The following is a 17,920-nucleotide window of genomic DNA, read 5'->3' as shown; positions in this document are numbered from 1 at the left end:
AAACCATGTCTCCTGTGTGTCCTGCATTGGCAGGAGGATTCTTTACCACTAGCGCCACTTGGGAAGCCCCTATATAAATGTGAAAGTAAAAGTGCTCAGTTGTGTCTGACTGTTTGCGACCCCATGGACCATATAGTCCATGGAATTCTCCAGGCCAGAATACTGGAGTAGGTAACCTATTCCTTCTCCAGGGGATCTTCCCCACCCAAGAATGGAACTGGGGTCTCCTGCATTGCTATGCCATGCTATGCTAAGTCACTTCAGTCGTGTCCGACTCTGTGCGACCCCATGGACGGCAGCCCACCAGGCTCCCCCATCCCTGGGATTCTCCAGGTAAGAACACTGGAGTGGGCTGCCGTTTCCTTCTCCAATGCAGGAAAGTGAAAAGTGAAAGTGAAGTCGCTCAGTCGTGTCCGACTCTTAGCGACCCCATGGATTGCAGCGTACCAGGCTCCTCCGTCCATGGGATTTTCCAGGCAAGAGTACTGGAGTGGGGTGCCATTGCCTTCTCCTGCATTGCAGGTGGACTCAACTGAGCTCTCAGGGAAGCTATATAAATGTATTAGGGAAGATATATAAATGCATCTACATGTAAAAAGTATGTGTGTGAGGTTATGTGTATGTTTAAAGAGAAACTAGATACAAAGAGTGACTCTGTAGTGTCTGTTCTATAGAATGGTTTATACAAACTGCACATTATGGCTGATCAATGTAGCTAGTGTGACTAAAGAACTGAAAATTTAATTTTAGCTAATTTAATTTTGGTTAAATTTCAATATCCCTGTATGGGTAGAGGCTACCATGTTGCAGATTCAACTATTTCTCATTGTTAGATATTTCCAATCATTACCATTAGCAATGCAATAAACATCCTAATATGTAAATTGTTTTATATATCAAATTCCTTAGTATAAATTTCTAGTCACAGCATATAAATAACTTGACAAAGTTTTAAATTAATTATTGCCAAACTCTCTCCCAAAAAGTCTGTTGTGGTTTAAATTCTCATCAATAGTTTATAAGAAGGCTGATCTTACTTTGGATACAGTATTTTGTAATTTTAAAGGAACTCCCATTCCTGGCTGTCTATATTTCTATTACTAGCATTTAGTATCCTCTCACATACAGACTTTCATCATTTATTTCCTTCATGGTCTGTCTCCCACCACCACTAGAAGATAAGCTTAATAAAGGCAAGGATTTTGTCAATTTATTCAGTGTTTATGTCCACTGCCTATAAGACTGACAATTACATAAGAAGGTACTCAATAAATATTGGTTAAGGTAATTGATTACACATTTATTAAATTTAAATATAACTTACTACAAAAGGGATATCTCACTTGATTTCCATTTTTACCATGACTTATCTAACCACTTTTCTATCTTTCAATGATCACAATTTCCAAAATTTTTTAAGTAATATAATTCATCATTTATCTAAATATTTTTAAGACAATGTATACCCAAGGTAGAATTTTTTAAATGTAAGGATAAGAGTTATTTTCCTAATCCAATTATCATTTAAAATAATCCATTTTTTATATGAAATACTCAGGATTTTGTAGAAGCCAGAAGGACTTAGCATATGTGGGCTCTGCTGGCTCAAAGTTGACATTTTTTGGCCTATTAATAAACATATCAATATCTAAATGAGTTTTCTACAAATAATTTGACAGCTCTAACCAGTTTACAGGTTTTTAAAAAATGATTTTCAATTGTGTGCTGAATCATGGGAATAATATTTTCATTCTTGGGGATGGATAAATAGTAATATTTTCTTAACTGCTTTTCCTGTATTTGAATGGCTTTATTATGAGTTAATCACTTACATATATCTATCTGATAATATGGAATCTGATGTTGCCACAGCACTAATACAGATGTTGTTATAGAATATACTTTTCATAAAGTCTTTTGAGACAAAATAATTTTATAAATACAGTTTTGAGATTAAACCTGCTGATATAAAGAGGAAAATAAAAAATTTGATTTGAGCTTTATGAACAAAGTTAACCAAATAATTGTAAAAGAATTTAATACCTCACCAAGTAATGTTATACTTAAAAATAAGTATTTAACCACATTTCCTCTTCCAAAGAAATTTCAAACAGGAGAGAATATATTCTCTCTGAGAAATATTTCTAGTATAGATACTTTGAGTGTGTATATTAACTGGGGCTTCCCTGGTGGCTCAGATGGTAAAGCATCTGCCTGCAATGTGGGAGACCCAGGTTCGATTCCTGGGTCGGGAAGATCCCCTGGAGAAGGAAATGGCAATCCACCCCAGCACTCTTGCCTGGAAAATCCCATGGATGGAGGAGCCTGATAGGCTACAGTCCATGGGATAGATACTTTGAGTGTGTATATTAACTAATGGCTACTAACTAATTAAGAAGGATTTACTAAGCCACACTGTTAGAAGTATTTGGGGAATATACACAGGGTTTGTATACAACTTAGTTCCTGCTTTTGAGATACTTCAACCAAACTGGTAAGTGAATCAGTATCTTGGAGAAGAATATTTAACAAATATTCATTCTGTGTTTAATATATGCCAACAAGCTCATTGGTAGAATCTTACTATACAAATTAAATAAAATAATCTGAAACATCAAAATGTTTCTAGTTAAGATGATTCAGAGACATAGACAAATACATAGAATAATGGTTAATTGAAAAACAACTTTAAAATATACAAAAGGTTTGGATGATTTGAAATGGTCATACTTGAAATACCTATGAAATTGAACTTTCTGATTTCCAGGTAAAATAGCCTTAATACTGTAATTTCCCTGGATATACACTTATTTGGAATACTTTCTCCTGAACTTCTTAGCACTTCATCAAGGTTAGTTCGATGGTAGGCTATGAAGGAAAATGAATCTTTGGGGAGAATGAACAAATGTTCACATAACACTAAGGTGGATGTGGTCGGATAGGGAATCTATTGGCAACTAAAAATTTCTGCCTCTTTCTCCATCTGTGCAGTTCTACTGACACTCCTTTTATTAAAAAATAAATTAGTCTTCAAAATGGCGTCATGCTTAATATGAGAGTCATGCTTATCAAGCTTCATTCTGACTTGTGATATAAGGGTAGATATTTTCATTTTACCTCCTCTTGCTGTGAGTTTAGCAGCTGCAGTTTCATGTGCTTCATATAGGCCATGGTAATTGGCATGTTGTAGTCAATCATGCTGGTCACCAAAGTGGGAGGTTTTCCATTATCTGTAATAAAACATTTTTAATGGGTAATGAAAGTGATACAGTACTCTACTTGTAATTTTAGAATGATCTAGTTTGTTCAAATTGAAATAAGAGGCAAGATACCAAGTGTTTAGGAGATTGGTAGCATTAGAGATGGAGCATAAAATATATATATATATATATATATATATATATATATATATGATTGGCAAAGTTCAATAATGGTGTATGGGGACAAAATAGCACTATGGATAAACTGGTTATTTCTAACTACAAGGTGAGTTTTTTGGTATCCTGGATAACAATGAGTGAAGCTAATATAGTGGTTAAACAAAATCATCAGTATTTTTGTATTTTTCTCCTTTGCTGTACACAATTTTTTTTGGCCATGCCACACAGCATGTGGGATCTTAATGCTCTAACCAGGGACTGAACCCAAGGCTGGGCTTCTCTGGTGGCTCAGACAGTAAAGAATCTGCCTGCAATGCAGGAGACTCAGGTTTGATCCCTGGGTCAAGAGGATCTCCTGGAGAAGGGAATGGCTACCTACTTCAGTATTCTTGCCTAGAGAATTCCATGGACAGAGGAGCCCGGTGGGCTATACTAACACTTTCGCTTCTCACACCTGCAGTTGGAGCTCAAAGTCTTAACCACTGGACCATCAGGGAAGTCCCCACACTTACTTTCTAAGTGGACCACATGAGGGCAAAAAGGAAGCCTTTTATTTTTATATTTTGCCATTCTACTCATCCTCCCACACATGGGAATTGACTAGCTTCAATATAGCTTTGAGATTAACCTCTGAGAAACTCATATATTAGGAAAATAATCCAAATAATTTTTAATGAAAGCCAAAGCCAAATAGTAACTTCTCTATAAAAATTTTCAGAGAGAAAATTATTATTCATTACTTTTAGAAATAAGAAGATGATAAATTTAAAAGAACACAGATGGAACATCAATTTCCTTGCTGAAGATAGTTAAAACACTACAAAATACACACAATGAATGAGAATTAAAACATTATTATAGGACAAAAAGTATTTGCCACAGTCAAGACTGTCTTTCATTTGAAGAAGGGCATCATTGCATTGCTTTGTAAGTGGATTTACTGGCTCCTATTTGAATAAATGAGATGATTTGACTTGTTGAACTGTTTCATTCTACCACATTCTTCGAAAAATGTGGGCTATAAATTGCCATTATGAATAAAATTACTTGAAATCTCACTATTTGACGCTGCGGCTACCTTTATGATCTGTTCCATCTGGGTTTAAATGCATTCTTTTCTGGCACTCTGAGCAGCTCATTAGAAATCGTGTCACCGCTTCTCTTGGTAGGAAGGCATAGCTCTCTGAAATCTGAAATGATTCACAAAACAGGGGTGTTATTATACAAACAGACTGGGCATGATTCAACAGAAGTGAGCACTGTATTTCCAAATAAGACACATTATTCCATAATGGCAGGAAGCACAATGAAAGCATGCATTGCATACCATGCATCATTTCAAGAAATATCTATCCAACTTGATTGCGTGTCTCTTAATAATCACTAAGAACGCGATGTGGACAAAAAGGAGCCACATCTGGATGGAGATCTGTTTCTATTTCTGCATTTCTTTTAGGAAAAATAATCACAGGGTACAGATACTCAGGTGAATTTTCTTTATTAAAATTGGCCCCCATGGTTTTTGGCAATTAAACTCATCGCTAGCACCATTAACATGGTATCCAATTTTACATATGCTTTTAAAAATTTAGCCCCAAGGAGAAACAAACAACTTTAGATTTTGCAGTAATAAGCAGGTCTTCATGATTGCTTTTCAAAGTATTTTCAGAAAAAGAAAAAATAATCTGAACAGAACTCATGTTATCTATTTACTGCAGTGAATCATCCTTTCCACAGAAAATGACACACCTGGAATGCATTCTGGCCACCAATTTTTCATTTGTTATTTTACATCAGTTTTTCATAATCTATGTTACACTGAGAGTCACAGCCACTTTTCCAGCACCCTACCCAGAGCTTCTCTTTTCAGAACCATGATCTAGAATCAAATTAAAAATCAAAATTCTTATCAGTGATTCTTTAAACACTGACTTTTAAAAAACCAAGGTATTTCTGTCATCAAAGCAAAAATTCTGGAAGTGAAACTGATAGATTGCTAAACATCACTGAATAAAACCTGGCACTAACTCTGACGGGGATGCTAGGGAGTCTGATTAGGGCATTAGTTTTCCACCATACTAACACTGACACTGGTCCCTGAAATATGAGATAAGCAGGAGGAATAAATGAGTTGTAAATTAGATATAAGTGCCATAACACTATCTCAGGTGCATGTAGAGCTGTTATGAACACTGATGTATTTTAAGTTTGTGGAAAGGAAGGAAAATATGCAGCTTGTGTTCAACTGAGTACAAATCTGCACAGGCCCTTCCATGTTCCTGGGGGAAACTTCTGCTTATCCAGGCTACAGAAGGAGCACAGCATCAAGGAAATCTCACATACTAAAATCCAAAATTATAAAGTGCATTTTACCCTGGATTTCACATGAAAATCAGTTTGCATCACTTAGCCTATCACTTTGACGCTCAGGGAAAAGAAGCCATAAGAATATGAAAGAGAAGAAATTAGTCTACAACTGAAAATAAGTCATGGATGATCCATACACATTCAGCTCTACTAGGATTAGACAATGAAACTCTGATTTTTAATATAACTATCATTTGTAAATTAAGATGTTCAGATTAAAAAAAACTTCCTTGTAATATAGGAATTGTGAGGAAAAATAATTAGAGAAATTTCAAACTATTTCATCAAAATATATTGTTAGTTATAAAGTGAAGAAATACAAATACACAATTTAAATGTTCATTCATTTTCACACATTCTCTCTCTCCACACACACACACACAAATTTGACTTTTATTCATCTATTTTTACAAAGGGAACTAGCATTTTAGCCTGATTTAGTTAACTAATTAGAGATAATTTTTTTCTGACTTTAAAAATCTATTTTATAATAATTTGGAAGCTAAGTCTCTGCTGCATGCTCTGTCCAGACACTTCATATTTTAACAATATTGACTTATAATCCACTGGAACTAATACATCTAATCAGTAAATTCATTAACAAGCAGGATTTGAGAAGAATGCTCCATTAATTTATTTTCAAAGAAGATTTCTATTAATGCTTTTCTTTTCTTACATGAAAGAGAAATCTTCAATTGGAAAAAATAGCCCACTGGTGGAGTAAAAGAGATCCTGTGTTTGCTTCCATGGTCCTGATGCTCTGCAATTTTCCCTTTTCTCAGTGTTAATAAAGCCCTTGTGTAGAAATCCCATCTAGAGAGTTTTATCATTGACCTGATTCAATTGTATTATTTGTCCTAGCACTACCTAGTTCCAATTGTTTTAATCATTAATCATATTTAATATTTCTTTTGTACTTTTACTCTTAAAAACAAGTATCTGTAATGACCACAAATAAGTTATGTAAGTGGATAAATATCTGTACATTTGTGAATGAAATAAAAATTCCTTCTGATATCTTAGAAAAGATATTTTAGTAAGTATTGTATCACATTGATCTCTGGTATTATTCTGGGCATATCACTGTATGTCATGTAAGTGGACAAAATCACCCCTTTGCGGGTGCTTTTTTTCGTGTTCAGAACCCATTTTATAGGGGGACCTGCTGAGACACCCTACTCTTCTCAGGCCTTTTCTACCCCACCTCATGCTCACCAGAGCCCAAGGACCCTGGAGTCTTCTGAGGCACAGGGAGGAGAAGAGACCCTCAGAATAGGCTCTTCAAGTCTCACACTCATTTCTGAAGGGATATTTCTCCTGCCATGATGGTAAAGAGGGAAAATTCTTCCTTCTCCTTTTTCCAGAATCTTTCCTCTCCAGTCTCTTTGAAATTAAGGGTCCTAGGCAGCCTCCACTGCCACGGTTCTCAGAACATTTTTAAACAGTGAGGAGATGTCCTTTAAAAGTTCTAAAATTATGGTACATTTGAATAATTACATTTTCATTTTAATAATTACAAATACAGCCCATAATGAAATACTGTGCTTGGTCCTGTCAATATCCTTTCATAACCCCGTTCAGAGATTACACGGACAGTCTACATGAAGACTCTTGAACTTGAGGCCTGAGCTAAATGCTCCTATGGCCCTTGCCCCGGTGAAAGGATCTGCTTCTGTGAATGTTTAAATGTAAAATCAACTTTAAACAGATATTCATAAACAGAGATAAAACTCAGGGATGTGTTCTTCCAAGCTGTCTATTCATCAAAGTCCTAAATATGTAAAAACAGGTGCAAATCAAATCTAGAATGGACAGAAATTGAAAAATATTTTGATTCATATATGTGAAATACCATTCTAACTATAATTAATGATATGAAACACTATGTCATTCATAAATGTCTATTTCCTTGACCCATTTTCCCAATCTAATCAATTCTCTTTTTCTAGGACAGAAATCAGACTTTGAATATGTGGCACAGACCATTTCTAGAACACTAGTGAGGATGATATTAATTTGAAAATTCATTCTTAGAAATATCTTTATAACTGGGAAAGACAGAGTATATTTCCTTAGAATTGGTTTATCAACACAGAAATGCTGCATCTTGTTAGTAATAAGAAGCAAAACATCACTAGAATGGATATTAGCCTCGTTCCTTCTGAATGAAACCCTAAAACAATAAAAACAGCAACAACAAAACAACTGCCATGTGACAAGTCATATATATTGCCAGTAACAACAATAAACATCCAAAGGAAGGACTAGAACATAGTCATATTCAATCTTACAAACTAATGAACTCACACTCCTCATTATGTGAATAATTATGAGGCATCTCTTTCTTAGAAATGTTATTTTCTATAAATCCAGACTTGGTTTCTTAGATGTGTATATTGCTTTTCACTGAGTTTTGTATCCATTATTTAGGTAGTGGATACCTAAAATACAGGAATTCCTTGATAAGAGGATCCATTGGTACAAGAGGTTAAATAAACTGCCACTGTTACACAAGAGAGGGCAAAGCAAAGAGCTGGAACTTGAAACTGGATGTCTTGGTCCTGGTCTATTTCCATACACTCAAGGGACCATGGTGGGCTCATCCAACAGACAGGTTAGACAAATGCATAGGGTCCAAGGAAAGCAGGAACCTCAAAATAGATTTTCAAAAATTTGATATTGTACAAAAAAGAAAAAGCCCAACCTACCCCAAACCCCAAAGTGTTACCAGAGTTGGGACTTGGGAACTTTTGTTTTCTTCCTGCTATCACTGCTATATTTTTTTATTATAAGTATTATTATAGCTACAAAGCTCTATAGATATACATACTAAGTTTTTAAAATTAATTCTATTATTTTTTTTCAAAGTATTTTCCCATTTAGGTTATTACAGAATATCGAGCAGAACTCCCTGTGCATACAGTAAGTCCTTGTCAGTTATCTATTTTAAATATATTTAAAATATATCTGTTTTAAATATTCCTTCAACTTGAGTTGTAGCTAAAGATTTGTAAGATTCATTGATGCTTTTTAAGAAAGGCAGGCTGCCACATGTGGTGCCTCATTTGGTGTGTCTGGAGTCTTGGAAGCTTGACTATCCTACATTCTCCTACATATGGACCTTGGGAGCGTGTGGGGAGGTTCTGGCAGGGGAGCACAGCTACTCATATGCCCTTGGCCAAGGGATGATCGTCCCTTGGGTCGATCACGCTTTTCACCGCAGAGCATGCATGTGGGGCAGGTCACGCTCTTCAGTTGAGCATGCAGTTTTGGGAGGAGGCACCTGGAGTGGTGAGGAAGGAAAAATACACCCGCCTCGTCAGCCAGATCAGTCGAATCATCCCTGGCGATCAATGGGGTGACCGGTGTCATAGACAGAGAGCCCTCACACGCTGTTTTTCCTATTTTTTTTTAACATCAAATTAGCTATGGTTGAATGCTGGGAATGTTATGGCACCTTTTTCATTGCTTATCACTTCTAAAGAGTTTAATTCATCTGTGTATTAGACAACATTGATAGTGTCTTCAATGAACACATTATATTCTAAGTCCGTTAGGACCAGAACTCATCAGGAATGCCGAAAATAATAAATTGTATTAGCATTCTAAGAAGTATAAATCACCTCTCCAATTTAAAAATATGGTAATACTTCTACATAAAAATAACTAAACTGTAGCATCTATGAATGGACAGCATTTAGAACCAAGATGATATTAGTAATCTAATGATAAACCTATCCACCTGAAGAGTATCTAATTATTAAGCCTTGTAAGGGGCACTGCTATTGATCTTACACACTTGTGGGTTAAAATATAAAATGTAAAAAAACTATCAGGAACTTATTTCTGAAATGTTTACTGACAAATACTGTAGTTGAAAGGAGGATGAGCATTTGTACCTTGCCAATGCCCCTGCCTTTGTGAAGGAAGAAGAAACAGTTTTTTAATCCAAAAAGTATCAAACCAATGGCAGTTCCCAAGTGCCACTCACCTTCCCCTCAAAAACTTATTAAGGTAAAACTGTAACTTATTCAAAAGAACTGAAATTTTAAGTCAATCACAGTTAAATGAGTGTCCAAATCTCATAAATTTGATCATATACGTAATTCCTAAAGTCTTCTTACATTTACTTTGGAATAGCACAGTTTTATATTCAGAAATAAGTCTCCTTTCTTTCTGGGATCTGACTATGTGGGTAATACGAAATTAGAAAAATTTTGAAATTAATTACTCAAAATAATTTAATAAGAAACTGTTATATTTAAAATGGTAACCGATAAGGACCTCTGTACAGTGCAGGGAACTTTGCTCAATGTTACGTAGCAGCCTGGACGGGAGGTGAGCTTGTGGGAGAACGGACACTTGTATATGTATGGCTGAGTCACTCTGCTGTGCACTTGAAACGGTCACAGCATTGCTATACTTCAACACGAAATAAAAAGTTAAAAAAAGTAAAATAGGAGCTTAGTAAAAGTCAAAACATTTTAAAAGAAAACCAATAAGTGAATAAAAACTGTTGTTTTGCTATACTTTTCCAGATTGTGTGAGTCACAGTTACACGATCCAAGGTTATCTCATTAACTCGAGCCATAAGGTTTTGCAAATTAACAGCAAAATTGATAACAGACAAAAATTATTTTAACGGGACTGTTTGTCCTGTCCTTCCTGCCCAGTCCTAAGAATTCTAATTTTAACTGTGTTGAATTTCCAAGCATTTTCAATAGAAAGGTCCCCCAAACTGACTCAGCTTGTCCCTAAACCTGCAATTCTTTGGCTCCTGAAATGGTAGAGAATTGACAGTTCTCTAAATTAGGGTTCTTGTTAACTCTGTGACAACTTTTAACTTTTTTTGGCTATTTTGCAGAAAAGGAAATGCTTTCCTAAAATTATATTATGTGTGTGTTTCCCATTAATTGGGTACTTAATAATAATTATACTAAGCAAGAATTCTATATGGATTTTATCGTTTAATGCTCACAACAGTCCCAGGGATAGATGCCTATCATCACCATTATCATCTCTGTTTAACAGACAAGGAAACTAAGCTTCAGAGAGGTTGTACAATTTATCAAACAAGAAGAGACAAGCTCTGGTTTCAGAGCCTACCTTTTATTCACTTTTGATCACCACATTTTACAGCCTCTCCTGGTCATCAGTATTAAAAATGAAAGAGAGAGACTGTCTCATCCGTAAGAGTTGGAATATTAACCTCACAGCATATGTTAATTATACTAAAATGTTTATAATGTTCCCTGGAGTGAGGTTCTTTAAAGTATAAAATGCTCCGACTGGTTTGCGGTGACCCTTTTGAATATAAGGGCCAGTCAAGGGCTCTGTACCTTGTCTCAGGTTACAGAGTTCCACGAGAAACACATCAGACTGCAGTAACAATACAGAGCTCCACCTGGAGGAAATTAACTGGCCATCTGTTCTGTTCCAACAGAACTGAGGCTAAAGTAATGGCTTTGTCATAATGCTGTAATATTGTAACAGCCAGCAACTAAATGCAGAGGAGGTCCATTTTTAATAGAATGCACAAGAAGGAGTTCTTCTTCCCTGTGGCTCAAATGGTAAAGAATCTGCCTGCGATGCAAGAGACAGGGTTTGATCCCTGGGTCAGGAAGACCCTCTTGAGAAGGGAATGGTAATCCACTCCAGTATTCTTTCCTGGAGAATTCCATGGACAGAGAAGCCTGGCGGGCTACAGCTCATGGGGTCACAAAGAGTCTGACACGACTGAGCAACACACACACACAAGAAGGAGTGTAAATAACCTATTTCTAAAGGAATAAGACTGTAATTGTTCAAAGACATTCACCAGCAGAGAAGCTATTGTTGGTTTAAGATTTGAACCTAACACATGCACTAAAATAGAGACATTGCTTGACATGGGTAAATCATGAGCATTAGCAAACAAAAAATGCTAAAATCATAAGAGTTATCAACCAGAATCACACCATTTTGTCCTAAGTTCACTAAGGTCTTAGCAAAAATAATCAGAATTAGTGCTGCTGCTGCTACTAAATGTTAATAATTTGGAAAAATAGTAGGCAAGTGCTGAATTTCATTGTTAAGTAACATTACTCCACAGCTTGATGCCTTTGTAAACAGTGTGCTCCATTTCAGACACTGAATTTTAGAGCAAAATAAAGTTGGTTTAACCGCACTACTTTTGAAATTACCTTCTCCACATTAGCTTTATAAAGTGAATTTAAAAAAAAAGAAGTAACACCTTTATTTCACTGGAATAGTAACACTAATTTTTTTTTTTTTTTTTTGCAAAGTATCATACAGTAAACCCATGGAAGAACTCGCCTTTGGGGCCCAATATTTAACATTCTCTTCTGTGAAACTCTTGAGATCACGTATAAAGAAACAGTCTCATAATGACATTTATCATAACCCTATTGTGATATTTAATGTTTAATATTGTGGTATTTTGGGCTTCCCTGATAGCTCGGTTGGTAAAGAATCCACCTGCAATGTTGGGAAGATCCCCTGGAGAAGGGATAGGCTGCCCACTCCAGTGTTCTTAGACTTCCCTTGTGGCTCAGCTGGTAAAGAATCCTCCTGTAATGCAGGAGACCTGGGTTCGATCCCTGGGTTGGGAAGATCCCCTGGAGAAGGGAAAGGCTACCCACTCCAGTATTCTGGCCTGGAGAATTCCATTGACTGTATAGTCACAGAGTCGGACATGACTGAGTGACTTTCATTCACTTCATTCATTATGATGTTTTATCACATACCACTTGCAATGTACATAATTGCATGATGAAGATGCAGAACATTTATTTTTTTAAAACTAATAAAATTAAAATGTAATTGAATAGAGTCTATAAATCCAAATACTCATATGGATCAGGACCTCATGTGTCCTGATTCAAAAAGACACCACAGTCCAGAGAGATCCCTATCTGAGGAAGGAAAATCTTATTTATGGGCATTATCTCCAGTTCAACAAGGGCCACTCTATCTGGTTTACACACTGTATATTTTTGAATACATCTAAAGAGAGGGAATTAGGAAAAAAACATACATGTATATATACACACATGTGGCATATACATATAAAGCTTACCAACACTATAGCTTTTGGCCCAGATACTTTTACAGATGTGGTATGAAAGTATAAAGTCTAACCAATGGTTTTCTTACATTTATTTGAGTTTTCTTTTACTCAGTTCATGCAAGAGAAAAGATAAGCAGTGAACATCATTATACTTCTACAGAGGAACTTCTGAATCAGGGGAGTGGCACATGGAAACAGTCTTACATAGGTGAAGACATTTTTCACCTAAACCTTGAACAAATATCTATTAAAGGCATAGGCACTAAAATTATCCCTGAATACTGCTAGGTATGGTTCTATACCACTAATACTCTTGGCCATATTAAATAATTGAAACCAACTGTTGGTAACTGTTTCACAATCCAGACATGATGGAACTTCCAGATGTACAAGCTAGATTTATAAAAGGCAGAGGAACCAGAGATCAAATTGTCAACATTCCCTTGGATCATAGAAAAAGCAAGGGAATTCCAGAAAAACATCGACTTCTGCTTCATTGACTATGCTAAAACTTTTGACTCTATGGATCACAACCAACTGGAAAATTCTTCAAGCATTGGGAATACCAGACCACCTTACCTGTCTCCTGAGAAACCTGTATGCAGGTCAAGAACTGGACATGGAACAATGGACTGGCTCAAAGTTGGGAAAGTAGTACATCAAGGCTGTATACTGTCACCCTGCTTATTTAACTTTTTGCAGAGTTCAACATGTGAAATGCCAGACTGCATGAAGTTCAAGCTGGAATCAAGATTGCTGGGAGAAATATTAATAACATAAGATAGGCAGATGACACATTCCTAATGGAAGAAAGTGAAGAGGAACTAAAGAGCCTCTTGATGAAGGTGAAAGAAGAGAATGAAAAAGTTGGCTTTAAACTCAACATGCAAAAACTGAAGATCATGGCATCTGGTCCCATCACTTCATGGCAAATAGATGGAGCAAAAATGCAAACAGTAGCAGACTTTATTTTCCTGGGGTCCAAAATCACTGTGGACAGTGAGTGCCTCCATGAACTCAAACAATGTTTGGTCCTTTGAAGAAAAGCTATGACAAACCTAGGTAGTGTAGTAAAAGGCAGAGACATCACTTTGTTGACAAAGGTCCCTATAGTTAAAGCTATGGTTTTTCTAGTAGTCATGTATGGATGTGAGAGTTTGACCATCAAGAAGGCTGAGCATCAAAGAATTGATGTTTTCGAACTGCAATGTGGAGAAGACTCTTGAGAGTCCCTTGGACAGCAAGGAGATCAAACCAGTCAATCCTAAAGGAAATCAGTCCTGAATATTCATTGGAAGGACTGATGCTGAAGCTGGCCAATACTTTGGCCACTTGATATGAAGAGTCAACTCACTGGAAAAGACCCTGATGTTGGGAAGACTGAGGGCAGGAGGAGAAGGGGGCAACAGAGGATGAGATGGTTGATGACATCATTGACTCAGTGGACATGAGCTTGAGCAAACTCTGGGAGATAGTGAAGGAAAGGGAAGCCTGGCGTACTGCAGTCCGTAGGGTCTCAAAGAGTCAGAAAGGACTGAGCTACTGAACAACAAATAGGAAATCATTATAATCACTTGTTGTTAATTTTTTGGCTAATTTTAATGTGATTCCAAAAAATGCTTTGATCAGGATTCAGCTCTCAGGTAAAAAGTGTATTCATAACAACATAATCAGTTAAACAAAAAGGCAGACATTTAGGTTGTCTGATCAAATTTGCATTTACTCTGACCCTCAGCAATTTTTGCTTCCAAATCCTAACTGCCATTTCAGCAAGACTTCCCGTTACACTGTATCTATTTGACCTCTATACATCTGTTAACCAACTGAACACCTGGGCCTTAACATCTTCAATATCAAAACTAGGATGCTGCCAGGTTTGCACTTTAGCCCCCTCGAACTTTCTACTGCCCCCTGGTGGTGGGTGCTCAACTTTTTGGTTGGGTTCTTATCAATCCCATAGTACTGATTTTGCTACACTCTGGTACTGTTGCTGGGGCTTCCCTGATAGCTCAGTTGGTAAAGAATCTGCCTGCAATGCAGGAGACCCCAGTTTGATTCCTGAATTGGGAAGAGCTGCTGGAGAAGGGATAGGCTACCCACTCCAGTATTCATCAATTACTCCAATATGCCTTTTTCAGTTTATATCAGTGCCTACTATTCCCTTTGTTCTTCTCTGATCATTTTCTATATTCAGTCATCACACCCATTTATCAGGTCCTCTTGTCTTTTTCATTTAGTTAAGGGGTGCCCCAGTCAGGAATATCTTGAGTTGATTTTTAAATATGATTAAGATTCCAAGGGGCTTCCCAGGTGGTGCTATTGGTAAAGAACCCTCCTGCCAAAACAGGAGACACAAGAGATGCAGGTTCAATCCCTGGGTTGGGAAGAGCCCCTGGAGGAGGACACAGCAACCCACTCCAGTATCTTTGCCTGGAGAATCCCATGGACAGAGGAGACTGGGGGGCTACAGCCCATAGGGCTGCACAAAGTCAGACATGACTGAAGCAACTTAGCACACAAAGGTTCCTAGATAAAATACAACACTCACAATTAAATGTGAATTCCAGATAAACATGTGATATTGGGAATAACATATTAAAATTATTGCTAATCTGAAATTCAAATACAACTGAGCATTCTGTATCTTTATTTGTTAAATCTGGAAACCTTGTAGGGTACATTTAACTGAGATGAATGAAAATATGGGTTAGAGCCCGAAGATAATTTTAAATGTGGAACAAACTGTTGTGCCAGGAAGATCTAAGAATATATCAAGAGCAGAAGTGAGAAGCAGGGTAGGTGGAAGTGATTACTGGGCATCTGCAGGCAATCTGAAATCACAGTGCTCACTGAAAGCAATGTTTTCCAACTTTTTAGACCAACAGCACAGGCAGAAATGTATTTTACATCCTAAGCTAGCACATATACACATTTCTACAGTAAAACATATCATTTATGTTCTCTATTTCTTTTTTTTAAAAGTTATCACAACTCACTACATTCACCTGAAAATCCACGAATGGGTCATGATACATAATGTGAAAAATACTGGTCTAAAGCACAGGAATACAGTCTGTCGGTGCAAAGACATTTGCTGTGGTGTTGAGAGAAGATGGTGGTTATGTGGTCGAGTTTAAAAGGAAGGCTGCAAATTCAAAGGAGGTCTAAAGCAGGCAAGACTATTCTTAGACAGTTCAGGTCAAACTTTAGACAGCTAAAAGCAAGTTGGAACTCTGAGGCAAATGTTTCAGATGAAGGGCGAGGGGAATAAAAACGGAATCAAGTGCAGTCTAGCCTCCAGGGCTAGGGAAACGGTACAAGGGCAAAGAAAGAGGCAAAGGCAGTGAACTTGGGCAGAGGCACAGAAATATGCTATATGATGAAAAGAAACCAGAGGAGGAAAACAGAGAGGTAACACCCTTCCAGGGCCACATCGCATGAGCTGAGCATGACATCACCGTACATTAGCAAATCAGGATGCAGGCAAACAAGAAATAGAAATTATCTAAGTCAATTATAGCTAATTCATTTTTATAAGAAATAGTTTTTGCTTCACTGATGACACTTAAAATTTAGCTATACTGCTTTGCAGAAAAGAACTTTATTTTCTATTTTTATCTTTAGGAAAATGATGAACATCTTTAACTTGGAGTTGTATTTTGCAATAATTAAAATAGCCATGAACTGTGCAAATGTGACTACAGCAAAAAGAGAGTCCAATAAACTGGAATTATATTTCCAAAGTTGTGGGTAATGTTTTTGTGTTTCTTCTTCTGTTAGAATATCTGGCTATTAAGGAACAGATTGTCATAACAGAGAATCTTTATATTAGATGAAAAAAAAAATGAGCAGATGGACACTAAAAAAGTTTTTCTCCATACATGGCTCCTAAAAGTAAAATAAAGAGAATCCCTAACTGTTGCATGTAAATAAAATGACTCCACACAGCAAATGTTTATTCAGTGACTTGCAGCATGAATAGCTTCATTAAATATAGAATTACACACATGGAAGTGTGGGGAAATTGACTTCCTCTATCTTCTGTGATATATTAGTGTTTTTGCTGGGGCTTAGGAAAGAACAAGTTGAATTCAACTTTTTTTTGGTCCAGAATTCAGTGGCATGGTCAAGTTCTCATGGGTTCCTGTTTCAGCTTCCTTGGTTTAAATTTACCCTTACTAAGCCCCGCAAAGGAGAGGGACAGTAGTACTTCTTTTAAAACACGTAGTCAAGAATATTGCTGCCACAGTCACCCAAAACAGTCAAGATTTAGCCATCTTAGGAGAAACAGAAGAAAAATGGAGACGCTTAGGCTTCACTTTACTAAGGAGAGCCGTGAGTCACACAACCCTCAGGTTGTTGCTCAGTCGCTCAGTCGTGTCCAACTCTTTGAGACCCCATGGACTGCAGCATGCTGGGCCTCCCTGTCCTTCACCATCTCCCTGACTTTGCTCAGACTCAAGTCCATTGAGTCAGTGATGCCACCCCTCCATCTCATCCTCTGTCACCCCTTTCTCTTCCCGCCCTCAGTCTTTCCCAGCATCAGAGTCTTTTCCAATGAGTCAGTTATTTGCATCAGGTGGCCAAAGGATTGGAGCTTCAGCTTCAGCATCAGTCCTTCCAATGAATATTCAGGACTGATTTCCTTTAGGACTGGTTTGATCTCCTTGCAGTCCAATGCACTGTCAAGAGTCTCCAACACCACAGTTTGAAAGCATCAATTCTTCGGTGCTCAGCCTTCTTGATGGTCCAACTCTCACATCCACACATGACAATTGGGAAAACCATAGCTTTGACTTTAGGGATCTTTGTCAGCAAAGTGATATCTCTGCTTCATATGCAATGTGCAGAGTCTGTGAGGAGTTCAGAGGATTTAGGGCACCAACCACTCGTCTCCTTGTGTGGTCATGCAATAAAACTTTCTCTGCTCCAGCATTTTGGTTTCTTTGGCCTCACTGTGTGTCAGGCACACCAGGGTGACTTTTGAAAACAAGGAATAACTAGAACTGTGTTGCTGGAACTTAGCACTCAGGGGTTAAGGATAAATCTTGGAGTACCTGGGGCAATGCCATCTATCTGGTCCCGAAGTCTGTAGTGCCCTACT

At 37.2% G+C, this 17,920-nt stretch overlaps 1 protein-coding gene across 5 annotated transcripts in view; it reads right to left on the bottom strand.

Annotated features, from left to right (window-relative positions):
- NOL4 (nucleolar protein 4) overlaps positions 1-17,920 on the bottom strand; it is a 465,486-nt gene that overhangs the window by 318,243 nt on the left and 129,323 nt on the right. For all 5 annotated transcript variants that reach the window (XM_027525944.1, XM_027525946.1, XM_027525947.1 and 2 more), the window contains 2 exons: positions 4,459-4,570; positions 3,118-3,230 (listed from right to left, as the gene is read on the bottom strand). In XM_027525944.1, the coding sequence (XP_027381745.1) occupies positions 3,118-3,230; positions 4,459-4,570 (225 nt within the window). The remainder of the gene's footprint in view (positions 1-3,117; positions 3,231-4,458; positions 4,571-17,920) is intronic.

The sequence above is a fragment of the Bos indicus x Bos taurus genome, chromosome 24 (genome assembly GCF_003369695.1).
Source record: "Bos indicus x Bos taurus breed Angus x Brahman F1 hybrid chromosome 24, Bos_hybrid_MaternalHap_v2.0, whole genome shotgun sequence".
Classification (NCBI taxonomy): Eukaryota; Metazoa; Chordata; class Mammalia; order Artiodactyla; family Bovidae; genus Bos; species Bos indicus x Bos taurus.
Note: the sequence above shows the minus strand (reverse complement) of the source record. Positions and strands in the feature narration are given on the sequence as shown.